This window comes from Capsaspora owczarzaki (assembly GCF_000151315.2).
Source record: "Capsaspora owczarzaki ATCC 30864 unplaced genomic scaffold supercont2.2, whole genome shotgun sequence".
Taxonomy (NCBI): Eukaryota; class Filasterea; order Ministeriida; family Capsasporidae; genus Capsaspora; species Capsaspora owczarzaki.
The window spans coordinates 2,041,245-2,060,138 of record NW_011887293.1 but is presented as its reverse complement, the minus strand read 5'-3'; the positions used below and the strand labels follow the sequence as shown (position 1 = coordinate 2,060,138).

The 18,894-nt window shown below is 53.2% G+C and overlaps 7 protein-coding genes across 8 annotated transcripts; 6 read left to right on the top strand and 1 right to left on the bottom strand.

Moving 5' to 3' along the window:
- Positions 1-446: 446 nt before the first annotated feature.
- On the top strand, positions 447-1,233 carry CAOG_01823 (hypothetical protein; the record flags this gene model as incomplete). Its single annotated transcript, XM_004364634.1, has 3 exons — positions 447-724; positions 817-893; positions 1,088-1,233. The coding sequence occupies 3 exons, from the start codon at positions 447-449 to the stop codon at positions 1,231-1,233; spliced, it is 501 nt and encodes a 166-aa protein (XP_004364691.1).
- Positions 1,234-1,640: 407 nt separating this feature from the next.
- CAOG_01822 (transmembrane protein) lies at positions 1,641-4,454 on the top strand. The gene is made up of 3 exons (XM_004364633.2): positions 1,641-1,738; positions 2,611-2,976; positions 3,105-4,454. Exons 1-3 carry the CDS (start codon positions 1,699-1,701, stop codon positions 4,232-4,234), a joined length of 1,536 nt encoding a protein of 511 aa, XP_004364690.2. The 5' UTR covers positions 1,641-1,698; the 3' UTR covers positions 4,235-4,454.
- Positions 4,455-5,897: 1,443 nt separating this feature from the next.
- Positions 5,898-7,458, top strand: CAOG_01821 (the record flags this gene model as incomplete). 2 transcript variants are annotated; one of them, XM_011271760.1, is made up of 2 exons in its annotated part: positions 5,898-7,222; positions 7,314-7,458. In XM_011271760.1, the coding sequence occupies 2 exons, from the start codon at positions 5,942-5,944 to the stop codon at positions 7,344-7,346; spliced, it is 1,314 nt and encodes a 437-aa protein (XP_011270062.1). In that variant the 3' UTR covers positions 7,347-7,458. The 2 variants fall into 2 exon arrangements, with proteins under 2 accessions (XP_011270062.1, XP_004364689.1); XM_004364632.2 differs by having other exon boundaries at positions 5,942-7,337.
- Positions 7,459-8,623: 1,165 nt separating this feature from the next.
- CAOG_01820 (hypothetical protein) lies at positions 8,624-13,541 on the top strand (the record flags this gene model as incomplete). Its single annotated transcript, XM_004364631.1, has 24 exons — positions 8,624-8,706; positions 8,770-8,853; positions 8,919-8,993; positions 9,085-9,168; positions 9,233-9,316; positions 9,400-9,483; positions 9,548-9,631; positions 9,715-9,798; positions 9,864-9,947; positions 10,030-10,113; positions 10,178-10,261; positions 10,339-10,422; positions 10,488-10,571; positions 10,655-10,738; positions 10,804-10,887; positions 10,970-11,053; positions 11,119-11,202; positions 11,286-11,369; positions 11,434-11,517; positions 11,601-11,684; positions 11,750-11,833; positions 11,918-12,001; positions 12,134-12,208; positions 12,281-13,541. 24 exons carry the CDS (start codon positions 8,624-8,626, stop codon positions 13,539-13,541), a joined length of 3,174 nt encoding a protein of 1,057 aa, XP_004364688.1.
- Positions 13,542-13,708: 167 nt separating this feature from the next.
- On the top strand, positions 13,709-15,902 carry CAOG_01819 (hypothetical protein). The gene is made up of 9 exons (XM_004364630.2): positions 13,709-13,811; positions 13,888-13,971; positions 14,054-14,137; positions 14,235-14,318; positions 14,419-14,502; positions 14,579-14,662; positions 14,746-14,826; positions 14,911-14,994; positions 15,152-15,902. Exons 1-9 carry the CDS (start codon positions 13,723-13,725, stop codon positions 15,798-15,800), a joined length of 1,323 nt encoding a protein of 440 aa, XP_004364687.1. The 5' UTR covers positions 13,709-13,722; the 3' UTR covers positions 15,801-15,902.
- A 423-nt stretch (positions 15,903-16,325) lies between these two features.
- CAOG_01818 (histone 2B) lies at positions 16,326-16,802 on the bottom strand (the record flags this gene model as incomplete). Its single annotated transcript, XM_004364629.2, has 1 exon — positions 16,326-16,802. One exon carries the CDS (start codon positions 16,800-16,802, stop codon positions 16,419-16,421), a length of 384 nt encoding a protein of 127 aa, XP_004364686.1. The 3' UTR covers positions 16,326-16,418.
- A 603-nt stretch (positions 16,803-17,405) lies between these two features.
- CAOG_01817 (hypothetical protein) lies at positions 17,406-18,473 on the top strand (the record flags this gene model as incomplete). Its single annotated transcript, XM_004364628.1, has 1 exon — positions 17,406-18,473. One exon carries the CDS (start codon positions 17,406-17,408, stop codon positions 18,471-18,473), a length of 1,068 nt encoding a protein of 355 aa, XP_004364685.1.
- Positions 18,474-18,894: the final 421 nt, after the last annotated feature.

Below are 18,894 nucleotides of genomic sequence, written 5' to 3'. Positions count from 1 at the left end.
CGTTCGTGTGTAGATCTGCATGCTTACACTATCGCCAACTCGTCTGAATTCATTTGTATCGCTCTTTGCCAGAGTTTCAGTCTATATAAACCTGTATTTGCACAAAGCATTGAGCTATGGACAAGGTTTCAATTGTAAGCGCAAATCTCATCGCCATGGACCGTCGCTTCTCGGCAGCGGCTTGTTGGTTTGATTTTCGCTGGAACCCAAAGCTTTCATAAAGTGGGAGGCATGGGAGGCATGGGAAGGGGGGGGGGAAGAGAACGAGATGAGTAGCTATGAAAAGCGCGTTGAGGCGTTCATGCACTCCCACCCTTCGTCCTTTCCTCGCTCTGGCTCGTGTACAAGCAATTCGTGTTCAACACGAGCCCGTCACATTGAAGCAAAGAGGGGGGGGGAAGCGTAAGGCAGAGGGACAACCCCGGGTGCTTTCGCCTGCTCGCTCCATGTGCGCCACTGTGTTCAGCTCTTGTGCTGGAGCTCCCGCGTCTCCAGCAATCGACTCTACGCTCTGCAAGCCAGTTGAGCTCACAATGCTGACAAGCACATCGCCAGACACTCTGGGCAAGCGAAGTGCGATTGAGATGCTCACTCTATTGCGTCCGTTGCTTGTTGTCCTGCAGCTCCGAGTCGGCGACGAGCAAAGCATCGAGAACGCAACAGTGGCCATCAAGGACGAAGATCACACGATTGGCAATGCTCTGCGATACATGCTGATGAAAAAGTAACCGCTCGCTTCCCACGACGATGACTGTCTCAGAGACTTTGATTTTGATCTCACTTACTCCTGCATTTCCGCGGAACGTTCACCCGCAGCCCCGATGTCGAGTTTTGTGGCTATAGCATTCCCCATCCGTCAGAAAACAAGATCCATGTTCGAGTGCAAACCGTTCGTAAGTGTGCTCCTGGTTTGGCATGCGTCATTTTGAGTTTTCCTTGTCTGTGCGCTTTTGTTGACCACCGCTGACCGACTGGTATCTGTTGTGGTGCGTTGCTGCATCTTGTTGTGTGTGTGTGTGTGTTTTGCGTTTCCTTGGCTTGTTCTTGCTCGTCTGCGCCGACGCACGTTGTGCTCAAATTTTTTCAGCTGGCTCGGGCGTTTCGGCAGTTGACGTCGTGCGGAAGGCTCTCGAGCAACTGATTGAAATGTGCTCGCATGTTGCCGGTGTCGTTCAGACCGAGTTTGATTTGCAACCACCTGTTGTGGCAGAGACAGAGGAGATGGTTCAATAACAAGGCTCTGTTTGATTTTTTGTTTCTTGCTGGTTCATTGATGTCTTTCCATTTTGTGTTCTGCATCCTTGCTTTATTGTGAAGCACTCTCCATCATCACTGTGGGATGATGGCAAAAAAAGGGGGGGGGGCGGAGAACAGGGAGCTGACACCGGTCACTTACCAAAGTAGCGGCATGTGGCGGCATTCTCGACCAGACTCTCTACCAAAAGCGTGATCCTTCGAGGCTGTTACCATGCTTGCAGTGCACAGGTACCATGACATCCAACGCGTGCGGTAGCGCTGGGCTGCGACTATTGTAATCCGAACACATTTCGACCATGTCTCATTGAGCTTGAGCTGTCATTTTCTTTTCCTCTTGTTGAGCATGTCATTGAATTGTTGGGGCGCTCATTCACTCTATTTTCTCTCAGTCTTCTTCTTCTTCTTCCTTTTCCTTCTTCCTTCTTCCCCAACACACTTGCCATGACGACTCTGAGCCAAGCAATCAGTTGGACTGCGCACGGTGCGTTTCTGATGCCTCCCTTCCTCCGCTCCTCTCTTCTCTCCTCCTATCGCTCCGCGCTCCCCCCCCCTTTCGAACCTGCCGTTCGCTGCCGCTCTTTCATGAAGGGCGCTCGCTCGCTCGTGGGGTGGCAAGGCAGGGGTCTTTTTGTGGTTTTTCGATGTTCGCGTTGCGGTTTTTGCAATTCAAATCAAAAGAGAGCGCCACGCTCAACCCCCTTCCCCTCTTCGTCGCTCTCTCTCCACTTTGATTGTGCGCGCTTTGGGCTGCTTCAATCAAATCTTAATCCACCTGTTCTCCTCTCGCTCTCGTCTTTTGCTGGTGACGGCAATTGCAAAACACGGGGTCATGGTGTCTGACAGCAGTAATGTCAGCGGTCATCTCGAGTCGAATTTCGCCTTCACGTGCAACTCAACTCAACATCCCTCTCTGTCTCTCTCTGTCTCTCTCTCTGTCTCTCTCTCTCTATTGCGCTCTTCGTTCGCTTCTCTTTCACTTGTAGGCTTGAGCTCAATCTTCAGTCGCTGATCTTTTTGTTTTGTGAGAGGGGGGCGCGGTTGTAAGTTAACGGGACGAGGGGGACTTTTACAAATTGAACACCCGCTTCCGTTGGGACTTTGCACAAAGAGCTCAACTGCACAACCCCAACAACAACAAGCGACAGTCCCCCCCCCCCAAAGACAGCCTCAGACAAGAATGCACGAGAGCGAATTGGGTTTGTTTGTTTGCTTGGGGGGAGGGGGAATCGGAGCGAGCGAGATGGCTGCGCGCGTTGACTTTTTCCTCAATTGTCAACCGATGACACGTCCACACTGTATCGCTGTTCACTCACTCTCACTCACTGTTCACTTTTGGGGGGTTGCATTCGACAGGCTTTGCAAGCTTCTTTTACGTCACGTCGCCGGCAGACGCAGTGGAAGACGTCCACAAGGTGCCAAAGTACCTCGTCCACGCGCTGCCCTTCTTTGCCATTGCCATTGTGATTGAGTTTCTCGTCTCGCTGGGCCACGATCGCAAGAAGCGATACTTCCGCCTGAACGACTCGTTCTCGTCCATCACGGCTGGCATTCTCCAGCAGCTGTCCACCTTCTTTTTGCGCGGCATTGAAATTGCGTCGTACATTTGGGTCTACGACAACTTTAACCTGATCAAGCTCGACTGGAGCGCGCCGTCAACCTACTGGCTGTGCTTCCTCGGCGTTGATCTCGGCTACTACCTCTTCCACCGCTATGCGCACGGTAAGGGCGTGAGCTCCTTTTTTTTTTTTTTTTTTTTTTTTTTTGCACGCGTGTGCAGCGTCTATCGAGTTCGGTTCAACTCATGCTGTTTTTTACTCTTTGTTTTTTCTTGCTCTTGTTGCTGTCAGAAATCAACCTCTTCTGGGCGGCGCATGTCGTGCACCACAGCTCGGAAAACTACAACCTGACCACCGCCTTGCGCCAGTCCGTCTTCCAAACGTACACGTCCTGGTTTTTCTACTTGCCGCTCGCGCTGGCCATCCCGCCATCCATCTTTGCCATCCACCGTCAGTTCGACACGTTGTACCAGTTCTGGATTCACACCGAGCTTGTTGGCTCGCTCGGCCCGCTCGAGTGGATTCTGAACACCCCGTCCCACCACCGCGTTCACCACGGCCGCAACCGCTACTGCATTGACAAGAACTATGCAGGCACGCTCATCATTTGGGACCGTCTCTTTGGCACCTTTGCGTCGGAGGACGAGCCCGTCGTGTACGGTCTTACGCACCCCATCGGCACCTGGGATCCCCTCTGGACGCAGGTCCACCACATTGTTCACATTGCGCAAAAGGTCTACGCCGTGCCTGGCATTGGCAACAAGCTTTCCGCGCTCTTCAAGGGCCCTGGCTGGGTGCCCGGCTCGGAGCGCCTCGGTGACCCGAACGGCATCCCCGACGTCCGCGCCCCTTGGCCGCAGTACGACACGACGCTGCCCTCCTTCCTGTCGCTCTACGTCTGCGCGCATTTTGTGCTCGTCATGATTGGCTTTACCCTGCTGGCGTCCGTCCGCTCCCACCTGCCCGTGCTGTTTGTCAACGGCTTGGCTCTGTATCTGCTGTACTCGCTCACGTCCTTTGGCGCCATGTTTGATCGCAAAAAGTACGCCTTTGCCATGGAGATTTCGCGCATCATCCTGTTCCTGGTGCTCGAGCTCGGATTCTGGTACGGCTACGGCGACGAGTTTGTCTTTTTGTGGTACCGCGATCCCTCCGTTCCCGGCTACGTCCACCGACCGCTCAAGGCTGTGCGCGCCTTTTACATTTTCTCTGGTCTCTGGCTGGTGGGCCGATTCTTCTTCTTTTCGTTCTACGGCCAGCCCGAGGTCGAGGAAAAGCTGCAACAACAACAACAACAACTCGAAAAGCCGCAATCGGCCGAGGCGAGCTCCACCACAGCCGCTACCACTGACAGCAGCGTGTCGAACGATGCCAGTGAGAAGGCGCCCACTCGGCCACACAAGTCTGTGAAGGCAGAGTAGTTCTGATTGAGGGTTTTTTCTTCTTTTGTCGTTCCTGTTGTGCAGCGTTGTTTTTTTTGGTTGTTGGTCTGTCAGGGTGCTGGGTCATCGCTTGTCGTCTTTGTGTATGTGTGTATGTGTGTATGTGTGTGTGGCTTGTGTTTATCATCTTCGAGCCCATCCTGCAATACTTTGTTATTCAATGTACTTTTAGTGGCCGAACAAAAATGGGATCATTCACTCTTTTTTTGTTTTCCCGTTGGGGTTCAGTTAGTGTAAGCTTGAACGTTATTGCAGTTGCGTTTGTCCCCGCTGCTGCTGTCTTTGCTTGAGTCAGTACATTTCTCTTCTAAACGAGTGCGTGGACGAGGCCGTGCGATGCTGCTGCATCTTGATTGCGGCAGGCGAGAGAGTGTGTGTGTGTGTGTGAGAAAGCTCGACGCTTTTGCGTCCACTCCGTTTGCTCGGCTTCTTTCTGTACTTGTTGTTTGCTGCTGGAGCACTTTCGATGTCATTTTGCAATTCCCCCCTTTTGGAGATTGTGTGCATGCGGACGAAGAGAAGCAAGACGCATGGCCAGCCGAGCCCTCCTCGTGTGTTTACTTGCTGGGACACAGTGCTTTGTGTAGTTGTTTTTTTTTTTTTTTACGTCTTTGAAGGGTTTGTCTCAAAACCTTCGCTGGTGTTGCTCTCGTCTCGTTCGCTCTTCGGCAAAGCAACAGACTCGAGTTTCACCGATTGCCTATGGGCTGGAGAGACTGGCCAAGGAGAGAGAGAGCGTTGTGGTGTTGTCGGTGCGGTGCCGCAGTCACAACTTCACCTCCAGCCCACCCCTCACCCCCGCCGCTCCACCAGCCTCTCCCTTTGAAAGCGACCCTGTTACGTTGCTCTCTTCTCGCTGGGTCCACTGCCCCGTCTCGATCTCGCCGTCCTTTGTCGCAAACGGGCTTCGTGAGACTTCGGAACATTCTGATTCGCTGGCTGGCTTCCGATAGCCACGCCCCACTGAAGCCGATCGCGACAGCTACAAACAAGTCGTTGAAGCGATTCCCCGTGAGACCACCAGCATAGTGCGTAACAACCATGCATGACACTGCCCTCCTCGAGCGCTTCAAGCAGAGGCCGACGAGGAGGGCAGCAGTGGTGGCGCGCTGCAAGGTCAAAGGGTCTGGTCGAGAAGGAGGAGGGAACGGAAGTTGGGGGTTTTTTTTTTTGTTTGTTCTTTTTTTGTTGTTTGTTTTTGTGATGCGGCTCCGTTCGTCGGTGGACGTGCTGGTCTTGAGTCTGGGATATGGCAGTTGGATGCCTGGAGTAGCATTCGGCGGCGGGCTGCTTCTTTGTGATTTTTGGAGGGGGGCGTCGTTTCTCCAACCATTTTGGTTTCTTCTTGGCTTACTCATTGTCTGAAACGCGATTGTTCTCGAGTCTTATTATGGTGATTTGTGTGCATGAGTGGCTGAATTTGGGATTGCTGTCGCGATTGGCTGGAAATTGCTTTGGAGCGAGGGATGTTTTCATTGTTTTTTGTTTTTTGTTTGTTTGTTTGTTTGTTTTGTTCATTGCATCGACCATTGCTGACTCGCCCCGACTTGATTTGAGACAGAAAACGGAGCAACATCCACAAGCTATCCACAAATCAAACATTTTCTCCCGTCCAAACAAAGTCACAGAACCAATCCGGGGTTTTTTTTTTTTTTTTTTTTTTTTTTGGATTTCTTGTGGAGTAGTATGGCTGCCGCCCCAGCTGTTGTTGCGCCTTCCCAGTACCATCTCGATTCCAACTTGCACGCAGACTCGGAATCGCACGCCATGCTCAACCTGCGCTCGCCACGATCCTCCAGCACTCGGTCTTCTTCCATTGACTCGACCAGCTCGGCCACGCCTTCGACGCATAGTCTTGCAAGCTCCTCTTCGGAAGCTGCAGTGGACGAGAGCATGCTCTCGTCCGATGGGCCAGACCACAGCGCTGGCTCTGACACCCCTGAGCCGAGCTTTACAATCCCAGCAGATGAACCAAGCTTGACCGCTTCCAATCCCAACAACACCTCCTTGACTGCGCAGAGGCCGGCTCCGTTCAACTCGGCCAACAACAACGCGCAACGCGCGCCACCTGCCACCCTTGGCCATCGAATCTTTGTCGGCGGCATCAACTGGAAGGGTGAAGAGTCCGACCTCCGCGAGTTTTTCGCAAAGCTAGGCACTGTTGTCGAGTGCAAGATTATTGCCGACCGCGTGACAGGCGCCAGCAAGGGATATGGGTTTGTGTCGTTCAGCGACGCTCACACTGCAGAGGCAGTCAAGCAGATGCAAAATCTCGTGTACATGGGAAAACCGCTCCACTTGAGCGACGCTGTGCGCAAACCGAAAGGATTGGACGCCAAGTCCGACGGCTCCGACAAGGGCGCCAGCAGCCGTGGACCCCTCCAGTATGCAAGCCTTCCGCCAACACATCCAAGTGCCCCTTTTGGCGCTCCAGCGGCGACCAAACCGTACGAGACCGTCGGCAGCCTTTCGGCGCAGACGAGCGCCCTGCAGCAGCAGCAGCAACAACTGCAATTGTTACTGCAGCAGCAGCAGCAACTGTTGCAACAACAGCAGCACCAGTTGCAGCAATTTCACGCTGCGTTTGGGTTTGCAAATCAAATGTCCTTCCCGGCCACCTCTGCCCAACTTCCGGTGCAGCCGTTCTCGGCCACCTCGGTTTCTGCATCGGTGCTCCCTGCAGCAGGCGGGGTTCCGATGGCACAAGCGGCTGCAGGCCGATCTGCCGAGCAAGCGTATCTGCAGTACATCAACCACACCGCCGCGGCAGCCGCTGCTGCCCAGCAGCTTCAGTTCCACCAGATGATGTACATGGATCCGGCGCAGCTAGATGGTTACGCCATGCAAATGACACAGCCGCTGCAGCATCAGCAGCCAATGGCGCCGTCACGCCAATCACCAGCACAAGCCACTGGCTCGAGTCGCTCCAATGCTTCGACAGTGGTTGACTCACTATCTTTCCTGGCTGTAGGGCTTGCGTTTCTTTTATTTTTTAAATTTCCACAGGTTGTGTACAAACGTTGAGACTTACACTGTGTGATTTCATTGTTTTTGCTAGAATGACCCGCCAGCGTCCATCCACTCCATTTGAGCGAAACCCGCTGCTGAGCGTCAATGAGTGCGTGGATTGAACGGTGCTGGTGCGCTCTTTGTTGCCCTGTTTTCCGTGAGATGTTTGCAAATACACCTATCAGCTTTATCGAGTTTCTTGTGCAGGAAGAAGGGTACTCGAAGAAACGTTCTGCTGCGCATTCCGTTAGAAGTGAACTTGAGACTGGGTCTGTGGTTGCTTTCTTTCAAAATGCTGTTCAGAGACAGGGAGCGGAGGCGGGGGGGGGGGCGGCAAATGAATGAAAAGCAAGTTGAATGAAAAGCAAGTTGACTTTCAAACGACTGGCCCACTCGCTCTCTCGTGAATGCGTGCAAAATTACCAGCTGAAATCGATAGCTGAGCCATTTTACCAAAAACTTCGACTCTGTGGTTCTATTCTTGTGTTGGACTTGCTTTGTGTCAAACTCACTCCACTTTTGTTGTTTTCATTTTATTTCTCGAATTTCAGGTTGGCTGCCGTTTTGTTGTTCGTCAGTTGATCTATTTGATGCATGCACACAACACGCACACATGCTCAACACACAGTCTGCCACTGTGGTGCGCAGCAAAGCACAGCGAATGGGATGAACGCCGAAACATGGCGATCGAGAAAACGCCCCCATTCGCTTGCCCTCGTTTCTCGATCGCCCGAGGCTCAGGCACCAGCGTTGCCCGCTACAGCAGCTTGATCCAGCTTGCTCCAGCTTGTTTTAGCTTGATTCAGCATGTTCCGGCTTGACCCAGCTTGCGTAGACGTTGGCGATGGTCGAGGGTGCACAGCTGGGTCTGCCACGCAAATTCGCCGAAAGCCGCTGTGTCGCGTAGTCTTGTGGCACGGGCGATGATCAAGACACAAAAGTCTCCCCAAGAGTCAACTGCATCACCCTAGACTGACGGAGGGGAGGTTGAGGATGAGGGGGAGCGGGCGGCGCGTTTCGGCTTACTTCGTTGACGGATCCGAATTGTTGTAGATGGCTACTGCACGCACACCGCAGCAGCGTGAGCTGTTTCAAAAAGCAAAGTCTCCCCAAGAGTCGACTGCACCACCCTGGACTGACGGAGGGGAGGTTGAGGATGAGGGGGAGCGGGCAGCGCGTTTCGGCTTACTTCGTTTGACGGATCCGAATTGTTGTAGATGGCTGATGCACGTACACCGCGGCAGCATGAGCTGTTTCGACTAGCGAAATCTCTCTATTGGGTCAAGTAAGTATTGTTCAAGATCGAGGCGTGGTCGTTGCTGCGCGCTGACTTGTTTGGCGGCGGTTTTTTGGTTTAGAATGTCGAAGCTTGGGATCACCGACGAAGATGCTTTGGTGATTGCCGAGGGTCTCAAGGAGAATAGCATTTTGCAGAGGCTTGAGTAAGGCAGTATCAATAAGGTAGCTCGCGCAAGGCGAGATCTGACATGAATTGTATCAAATAGTTTGTGTGACAACCAGATTGGCGACGCGGGAGCACAGGCGATCGGATCGGCGCTTCGAAACAAGTTGAGCCTGGCGCACCTTGAGTACGTTTGGGTGTTGTCACCGAGACTATTGGTCACGCGGCTCTAACTTGACCGAGGTGATACAGCATGAACGACAACAAGATTAGTGATGCCGGAGCTTGTGCCATCGCTGAAGGCTTGACGACGTCGACTGCGCTGAAGTACTTGAGGTGCTGTGTTCACTCGTTTGAACGTTTGTCGCATCTTCAGCTTTGCTCATGAATGGCTTGTTTCTCTGTTTGTCTGATACAGAATTGACACCAACCAAATCGGCGACGCGGGAGCACAGGCGATCGGATCGGCGCTTCGAAACAAGTTGAGCCTGGCGCACCTTGAGTACGTTTGGGTGCTGTCGCCGAGACTATTGGGCGCGCAACACTAACTTTCCGAGTTGATGCAGCTTGAGCAATAACAAGATTGGTGATGCCGGAGCTCGCGCTATCGCTGAAGGCCTGCAGACCTCGACTGGGCTGCTGTCGCTCAAGTATTGTTGTCGAACGCTTGACCTTTGGTCGCGCCTCCAGCTTCGGTACTGAATGGCTCACTTCTGGTATCTGTCTGAATTAGTATATACGGCAATCAAATTGGGAACGCGGGAGCACAAGCGATTGGATCTTCGTTTCGGAACAAGGCCAACCTGTGCATCCTCGAGTATGTTCTGGTGCTGTCACGAGGGCTATTGGGCGCGCAACACTAACTTTCCGAGTTGATGCAGCTTGCGCAATAACAAGATTGGTGATGCCGGAGCTCGCGCTATCGCTGAAGGCCTGCAGACCTCGACTGGGCTGCTGTCGCTCAAGTATTGTTGTCGAACGCTTGACCTTTGGTCGCGCCTCCAGCTTCGGTAATGAATGGCTCACTTCTGGTATCTGTCTGAATTAGCATGTACGGCAATCAAATTGGGAACGCGGGAGCACAAGCGATTGGATCTTCGTTTCGGAACAAGGCCGCCCTGAAAATACTACAGTACGTTCCGGTGCTGTCACAATGGCTATTTAATCGCCCAGCTCTCACTTGGTGATTTGATATAGATTGGGCAGTAACAAGATTGGTGATGTCGGAGCGCGGGCCATCGCTGCAGGCCTGCGGAAGTCGGCTGCGTTAATTTACTGCTGGTATTCAAGTCGCATGTTTGACCTTCCGTCTGACGTACAACTTTGCTAAAAGTGGATTGCTACTGATGATTGTTTGATTTAGTATGCAGGCCAACCAAATCGGCGACGCGGGAGCACAGGCGATCGGGTTTGCGCTCCGGAACAAGGCCAACCTGTCCGAACTCAGGTATGGTCTAGTGCTGTCCTAGGGACTGTTGGTCGCATATCTCTTACTCGACCACTTGATATAGCTTGGAAGCGAACAAGATTGGCGATGCTGGAGCTTGTGCCATTGCTGAGGGCCTGCAGATGTCGACTTCACTGACTCAGCTCAGGTATTGTGGTCAAACCTTTCGGTTACAAGTACAGCTTTGCTCAAGAATGGCCTTCTTCTGATGATTGTCTGAGTTAGAATGCAAACCAACTATATCGGTGACGCGGGAGCACAGGCCATTGGATATGCGCTTCGAAACAAGGCCAAGCTGTCCGTGCTCTAGTAGGTTCTGGTGTTCTCATTGAGACTGTTGGTCACGCGACACTAACTTGATCGAGTTGATGCAGCTTGAGCGAGAACAGGATTGGCGATGCCGGAGCTCGTGCTGTCGCCGAAGGCTTACATACATCGACGTCGCTGACTGACTTCAAGTATTGTAGTCGCACGTTCTACCTTTGATCGCGTTTCCAGTTTTGCTCAAGAATGGCTTGCTCGTGATGTTCGTCTGAGTTAGGATGCAAGCCAACTATATCGGTAACGCGGGAGCACAGGCGATCGGATCTGCGCTTCGAAAGACAGCTAACCTGTCTTTGCTCAGGTACGTTCTGGTGGTGTCACAGGGGCTATTGGGCACGCGACACTAACTTGTTCGGGTTGAAACAGCTTGACCAACAACAAGATTGGTGACACTGGAGCTAGTGCCATCGCTGAAGGCCTGCAGGCGTCGACTGCGCTGACTCAGCTCGGGTATTGTAGTTGCACTTTGACGTTGGGTCGCATCCCAAGTTTCGCTCAAGTGTGGCTTGCTTCTGATGTTTGTATGGCATAGGATGCACGCCAATCAAATTGGTGACGAGGGAGCACAGGCGATCGGATCTGCGCTTCGAAACAAGCCGAACCTGTCTCTCCTCGAGTATGGTCTGGTGATGTGACGGGGGCTATTGGTCGCACGGCTCTCACTTGTGCAACTTGATGCAGCTTGGCGAAGAACAAGATTGGTGACACTGGCGCTAGTGCCATCGCCGAAGGCCTGCAGGGGTCGACTGCGCTTACCCGTTTCGGGTATTGTAGTTGCAAGTTGGAGCTTCTGTCGCACCTTCGCCTTTGCTCACGAATGGCTTGGAACTGATGCCTATCTGGCCTAGGATGAACAACAATCAAATCGGCAACGTGGGTGCACAGGCGATCGGATCCGCGCTTCGGAACAAGGCAGACCTGGCTATTGTCCAGTACGTTCTGGTGGTTTAAAGTGTCGCTTCGGCGCGCGTCTCTCATGTACCCGTTTTGATACAGCTTGGGCAGCAACAAGATTGGTGACGCTGGAGCTTGTGCCATCGCTGACGGCCTGCGGTCGTCGACTGCATTGCTAGCCCTCGGGTATTGTTTTCGCATGTTTGAAATTTGGTTGCATGTCCAGTTTTGCTCAATAATGGCGTGACACTGATGACCTTCTGAGTTAGGATGCACGCCAATCACATTGGTGACACCGGAGCCCAGGCGATCGGATCTGCACTTCGGAACAAAGCAAACCTTTCTGTACTTCTGTACGTTTTGTAGCTGTCACAGAGGCTATTAGTCACACGGCTCTCACATGATCGATGTGATATAGTATGGGCAGTAACAAGATTGGTGATGCAGGAGCTTGCGCCATCGCCGAAGGCCTGCAGACGTCGACTGCGTTGACTGACTTCAAGTACGGTGGTCGCAAGTTTGGCCTTTGGGTGGCATCTCCAACTTTGCTCAAATTTGACTTGCTGCTGGTGTTTGTATGACACAGGATGCACATCAATCAGATTGGTGACGCGGGAGCACTGGCGATTGAATCGTCGCTTCGGAACAAGCCGCAGCTGGCCATCCTCCAGTATGTTGGTGTGCTGTCGAGTGTCGCTTGGGCGGTTGGGTCTGATTGAGGTCGTCCGATACAGCGGCTTGAGCGAACCAACATTGTGCATCTGTTGAAATCTTACCTTGTACGCGTCCGTGCTTGCAATAGTCTGTCCCGCAACCAGATCTCTGCAAGTGCTGTTCAGCGTCTATCCCAAAGCATTCCCGCAGATTGCGAGTTCTTGTGAGTTGCACTTGTTGTTTGGGTGGGTGTTTGTGAGACTTCATTGTCGTTCTGACTTGCTTCATTTTCCAGGGCGGAAAATCAGAGCATCATTCCCCCGAGTCCAGGCCCCGTCGCACCCACACCCGCTCCGCTATTCAATGCTGCCAGCGCGCCTCTCGCGGCGTCCGATTCGATGGCTCGGCAAGTTGGTCAACAACTCCAATCGCGTCAAGTGGAACCAGCTCAGCCCTCGTCCGCTGCACCCATCAACGCCACCATTCCGCGAGTGTCGTTGCAAGTTCTGTCGCAAGCCACAATGCAGTTTTCAGAGTCCAGGCGCATCGGTGGCGGTGGATTTGGCAGCGTCTACTCTGCTGTCTGGAGCGGTCGGCAAGTTGCGGTCAAACGCTTGGCGGCCAATTCAACCCAAGGCATCGCTCAGTTCGAGTCAGAGCTAGAATCTCTCTCGCGTTTCCATCACCCGAACATTGTCACCATCATGTGCTATGCCCAGGAAGGCAACGAGCGCTGCTTGGTCTACGAGCTGATGGCAAACGGATCTGTTCGCGATCGTCTTGATCGCAAGGGTGGCACGCCTGCATTGAACTGGGCTCAACGCCGAACCATTGCAACCGATATTGCAACCGCCATGCACTTTGTCCAGACTGCCATTCCGCGGCAGCCGCTGTTCCACCTGGATCTCAAAACGAGCAACGTGTTGCTGGATGCTGACTTTCACGCCAAAGTCGCCGATTTTGGGCTGACGCGCTCTGTGCCAGCTCAAGTCGATGAACACAGCTACATTCGTACGCAAACGGTTCAAGGCACACTGCAGTACATCTGCCCGCAGTACCACCAGGAAGGCAAGGTCTCCATCAAAACGGATGTGTACTCGTACGGCATGATTCTGCTTGAGCTTGTTACTGGACAACAGCCCAGCATCGATTTGATGGGTACTGTTCGGCACCAGCTTAAACGGAGCCGTAAAATCGATGCGGTGCTTGACAAGGCAATTGACTGGAGCAGTGAAGCTAAAGAGTCGGCACAGGCCATCGCCGAGCATGCGGCTGATTGTCTCGAACCCGCACGAGTCTATCGACCATCGTTCGGCGAGATCCTGAGACGATTGTCGGGCGAAGAAGCCGGAGCGAACGAGGAAGAGGCTATTGAGCGTGAGTGCTTGATCTGTTGCGACGCCCCGACGAATGCCAAGCTGATGCCGTGCTGCCACGCATGTGTCTGTGTTGCGTGTGCTCGAGTGATGATCCATCGCCACAGCACCTGCCCGATTTGCCGGGTGCGTCTGACGTCTTTCAAGCAGGGCGCATTCAACCAGACCTTTGTTCCGTGAGCTGCTCTAGGTGTTTGATGTTTGAGTGTATGTTGCTTTGCATGTTTAATTCAGGCTGTTTTGGAGCTGCACCAATCTGCCTCGTACTAGTATCAATGAAAATGTATTTCTAACACTCTTGCAAAACCATATGCAGCTGTTTGAAAATGGGCAACTCAGTCCCGTTTCGCTCGTTGCAAAAATGCCAAAAGCGCTGTTGTACAAGAATATGACTCCGAGACAACGCGAGTTGTACGACAAAGTCATGAATGCGCCGAACGAACGCCTCTTGTAAGACATGGCCCGAGTTGATTGGAAACAGTGTGGCTGCCGCGCTTTGTGCTGTGCTGACGAAAGTGGAGGACAGTCTGTACGACAACCAGGTTGGCGTTGACGGAGCACTGGCCATTGCGGAGGCGATCAAAGTGAACACGTCATTGACCGAGCTCAGGTAGAGGCATCTCACTTTGACAGATGCTTAGGCCGGCAGAGGGGACGTTCAGGAGCTCACTCGTGTATGGGGGACGAGGCAGCTTGGTCAAGATTGATCTTGGCGATGCTGGAGCCCGTGCGATCGCTGAAGCAATCAGAGTGAACAGGACGCTGACAGAACTCAAGTAAGCCATCTCGCTGGGACTGGTGCATGCGAGTGGGGGATCACAGCAAAGGGAAGGCAATGTGGCTGGCTCACTGAGACTGGCGGGATGAACTTAGTCTGTCTCGGAATCAGATCGGCCCCGTTGGCGCTCAATCGCTTGCCGCGGCACTCAAAGTGAACAAGAAGGTGGAGGTACTTTTGTAAGTCATCTCACAGTGACGGATGCATCTGAGTTGCAGGGGGGTGATTTCAGCAGCGAGCCGTCAGAGTGCTTACTGCTTCCTGGAATGGGATTGCCAGCCTGGCTGCGAATCAGTTTGGCGATGCTGGATTGCAGGAGATTGCTGAGATGCTTTTCGTGAACAAGACGCTGGAAATGATCTAGTAAGACAGCGTGCCTTGTGATCGGGGCAATCCAGCAGATGGCATTTCAGAGTACTCACTCACAGAGGATGGACAGTCTGCATGAGAATCAAATTGGCGATGCTGGAGCGCCGGCAGTTGCCGAAGCACTCGAAGTGAACAAGACGCTGAAGGAACTCAAGTCCGTTCACTCTCGCTTTGACTGATGCGTGTGAGCTGGATGATTTTCAGCCAGAGTGCTCACTGGCAGAGGATGAACAACAGGCTGAGCGAGAATCACATTGGCGATGCTGGAGCGCAAGCGTTTGGCGAGGCACTCAAAGTGAACTCGACCGTGACAATCGAGTGAGTCGCTTCGCTGTTCTCTCGTCTCTCTGGATCAATGAAACCGCGTTATTTTGCCTCTCATGCTCACCCACTCGGCGACAGTCTATCGAATAACTGCATTGGCAAGGCAGGTGCTCGAGCCATGGCTGACGCACGCAAAGTCAATCCTACGCGGCTGACACCACAGTAGGTTTCATGTTCTTTCCAATGAGAGCCGTTGATGCATGCAGTGTTCCTTCAACCGATGGAGGGGTATTTATGACTGATTGCTCTCTCCCTCCCTCTCTCTCTCTCTCTCTCTCTCTCTCTCTCTCTCTCTCTTCTCCTTGTTCGTGACACCCAGCATGGGCAGCCAGATCAACCCTCTGGCATTCGCCTTGCTTCCACGATTAGCAAGTGCTGATGACATTCAGGCCGTGTTCCACTTGCTGACCAGCAGGCATGAGGTGGAAGCGACAGCTTACTCGGCGCCGCGTCGTGGATCGACCGGGCGCGGTAAACCGCGCAAGCTGTCCGCACCAAAAGGTCCTACAACCCCACCCGAGCCCGCGGTCCTACCGGCGCTACCAGCCGAGATTGCCGAGTGCATTATGCACGAAGCGTACTACTGGCCAGCCGTGCAGCACACCAAGCGAATGCAGTTCAACGAAGATGGCCCGGCGGATGTTCTGCAAGTCACAGTGCCTGGAGACAGTGTTGGGGATTCGGCCCGTCGTGTGAAAGCCATTCAAGTGCTCCGTGGCTGGCGCCATCCTCCCGCTGACACAAGTCCGCTCGTGTTTGATTTGGTTGTCCGAGACGAGCGCGGTGCTGTTCGGTACGAGGGTGCTGCAAAGCCAGAGTTTCTCGATTCGACCGTTCAGCGGGTGACGATCGTGCCAGCGACTCATCCAATCATGCGACAAATGCGCGATGGCTGGAAGGTTCAAGTTCGACGCAGCAAGGCTGTCATTGGCGTGGTATTTGAGCACTTGTATCTTGGCTATGTTTAAATTTGTGGGCATCTTTGCCAATCGCCCTGCGTCTTTCGAATCAATTCAAATGCTTCCAATAAATGGTCAGGGGAAAGCGTTTACGCCTCAACCTTTCAATGCCATAGCCAAAACAGCACAGCCTGGAACGGACAAGGAAAAAGAGCAACCGCGAAAAAAAAAAACGAAATAGAAAAAAACCAAGTCATGAGCATCCAGATGCGGCCGCGCACCACACAAAGACGCTGCTCCGCACAGCTGTGGCGTGTATGTGAATCCAGTCTCCAGCACGACTGGACTTGCACCGACCGAGCGATCTGCCCCTTGTCATCTGTGGAAACATAAAGAGAAACGAAAGGCGGCTGAAATCCATCCATTTTCCCGCCAAAATTACAAAAAGCCCGCGCAAATTCGACCACAGCCAAATGCTCTTCCTCGCGCTTTCAGATGGGACCAAGTGACTACTGCGATTCTATGCACGTTCTCACACCACATAACCATCGCACAGCATGTTTGAAAAAATCCTTTCGAAAAGTAAGGGTTGGTGTTGAATGAACACCAGAAAAAAGTTTTTGTTTTTTATGTTAAAGAAAAAGAGTCGGGAGTAGACCCAGCAGCAGCGCTTCGGACGACCAGGTTTTACTTGGCGCCGGAGGTGTACTTGGTGACGGCCTTGGTGCCCTCAGAGACGGCGTGCTTGGCAAGTTCGCCGGGGAGGAGGAGACGGACGGCAGTCTGGATCTCGCGAGACGAGATGGTCGAGCGGTTGTTGAAGTGGGCCAGACGGGACGCCTCGCCAGCAATGCGCTCGAAGATGTCGTTGACGAACGAGTTCATGATGTTCATGGCGCGGTTGGAGATGCCGGTGTCGGCGTGGACTTGGCGGAGGACCTTGTAGATGTAGATGCCGTACGATTCCTTGCGGCGCTTCTTCTTCTTCTTGTCCTTGTCGGCGCCAGAGGCAGCCTTGGCAGCGGCCTTGCCGGCACGCTTCTCACCCTTCTTTGCGACCTTCGGCGGCATTGTAAGTTAAAATGTAGGAGTGAACTCGAATCCAAATCGGGGAGCCCGCCTTTTAAATTGCGCGGGAAAAAACAGCAAAAAACAACCCAAACGAAAATTTTGGCGCGAAAAACTCGAAAAACCAAAAAAACTCGAAAAGCCAAAAACAAAAAAAAAAACTACAAAAACTCAACAATATTTGTCGACCAATGAAAAAATTGAATGAGCGAATAATTTTTCCATTGGCTGGAAATGAAAGAGTGCAAAACTCAATCCAGTTGTCCGCTTTAGGACGAGAGGAACTTTTTGGCGGGAAAAACGAAGGGAGGAGACAGAAAAAAAAAACCATTGAAATGCTCGCTCGAATGTTCATCCGTTTTTCCCAACCCCAACCTCTGCGATGCAATCACCGCACTCAAATGAACTTCTTCTTGCTTGGCATTTTCGTATTAAAATATTGGAATACAATGATTTTTGATTTAGCTGCAATTTGGCAGCATTTTCACGTTGATCGAGTGATGGATTTGGCGCCAAACTCATTCAAATCTAGTAGCTGACAGCGTTTTCTTCACTTTTTTTTTTTCTCTCTGTTTCGTTCTTTTTTTTTTCCCCCCTCTCCTCGCAATGTCGACTACTGCCGCAGCTGCTGCCCCTCCGGCGCCCAAGGCCAACAAGCCCAAGAAGGTCCCGATCCACCCGCCGTACAACGTGATGGTGCTCGAGGCGATCAAGGAGCTCGGCGACCGCTCTGGCTCGTCGCGCCAAGCCATCTCCAAGTTCATCTCGGACAAGTACCCGTCCACCGCGGACACCATCAACCACCAGCTCCCTGCTGCCCTCACCCGTCTTGCTGACGCTGCGACCATCAGCCGTGTCTCGGGCATTGGCGCCACCGGCTCGTTCCGCGCCTCCAAGACCGCTGCTGGTGCCGCCAAGGCTGTGAAGGCTGCCAAGGCTGCCAAGGCCGCTGGTGCCAAGACCGCCAAGGCTCCCAAGGCTCCCAAGGCTCCCAAGGCTCCCAAGGCGCCGAAGGATGCCGCCGCAGCGAAGGTGGCCAAGGCGCCCAAGGCTTCCAAGGCCGCGGACGCTGCCAAGCTTCCCAAGGCTCCCAAGGCCCCCAAGACCGACAAGCCCGCCAAGGCTCCCAAGAAGGAGGGCAAGGCTGCTGCCAAGACGAGCAACGCTGCTATCGCTGCCAAGAAGAAGGCTGTGAAGGCTGTTACCCCCGCCAATCCCGCCGTCGCTGCCGCTGCCCTCGCTGCTGCCGCCGCGTTGCCCAAGGCTGCCAAAGCTCCCAAGGCTGCCAAGGCACCCAAGGCCGAGAAGCCTGCTAAGGCTGCCAAGGCCCCCAAGGCCGACAAGCCTGCTAAGGCTGCCAAGGCTCCCAAGGCTGCCAAGGCCGAGAAGCCCGCCAAGGCCCCCAAGGCTCCGAAGGCCGAGAAGCCTGCCAAGGCTCCCAAGGCTGCCAAGGCCGAGAAGCCCGCCAAGGCTCCCAAGGCTGAGAAGCCTGCCAAGGCTCCTAAGGCCGACAAGCCTGCTAAAGCTGCCAAAGCCCCCAAGGCCGACAAGCCCGCCAAGATTGCCAAGGCGCCCAAGGCCGACAAGCCCAAGCCGGCTGCCAAGGAGGTCAAGCCCAAGGCCGCCACTGCCAAGCCGAAGGCTGCTGCTGCCCCCAAGCCCAAGGCCAAGTAAAAGTGATGGATTGAAAGTCGCTGGCCCTTCGCCGGGTTGCTCTCTTTCCATCTCTTTCTTTGCCTTCCTTTCTTTCCTCTTTCTTTCAAAAACTAAACAAACTCTCAGGTGTTTTTTCAACACCTACATCAACATTGCTTGAAGTTTTTTTTTTCTCTCTTTTGCTGGCGAACGTTGCTTGTTGCTGCTTTGGTCACGGACGCTCGACGTTGACGCACTTGTTGGCTGTTGGTTGTTGGTTTGGTTTTGGTTTTGGTTTTGGTTTTGCTTTTGCTTTTGGTTTGCTTTTGCTTTTGGTTTGCTTTTGAATTGGTATTGGTTGAGATCAAGTGCACGCGCGGATTTCCAGTCGCTCGTAAGGCCCACGTCTGATGTATGTGCAGCTTCATGTCACCTTTCTGTCGATCGTTGTGTTTGTCTC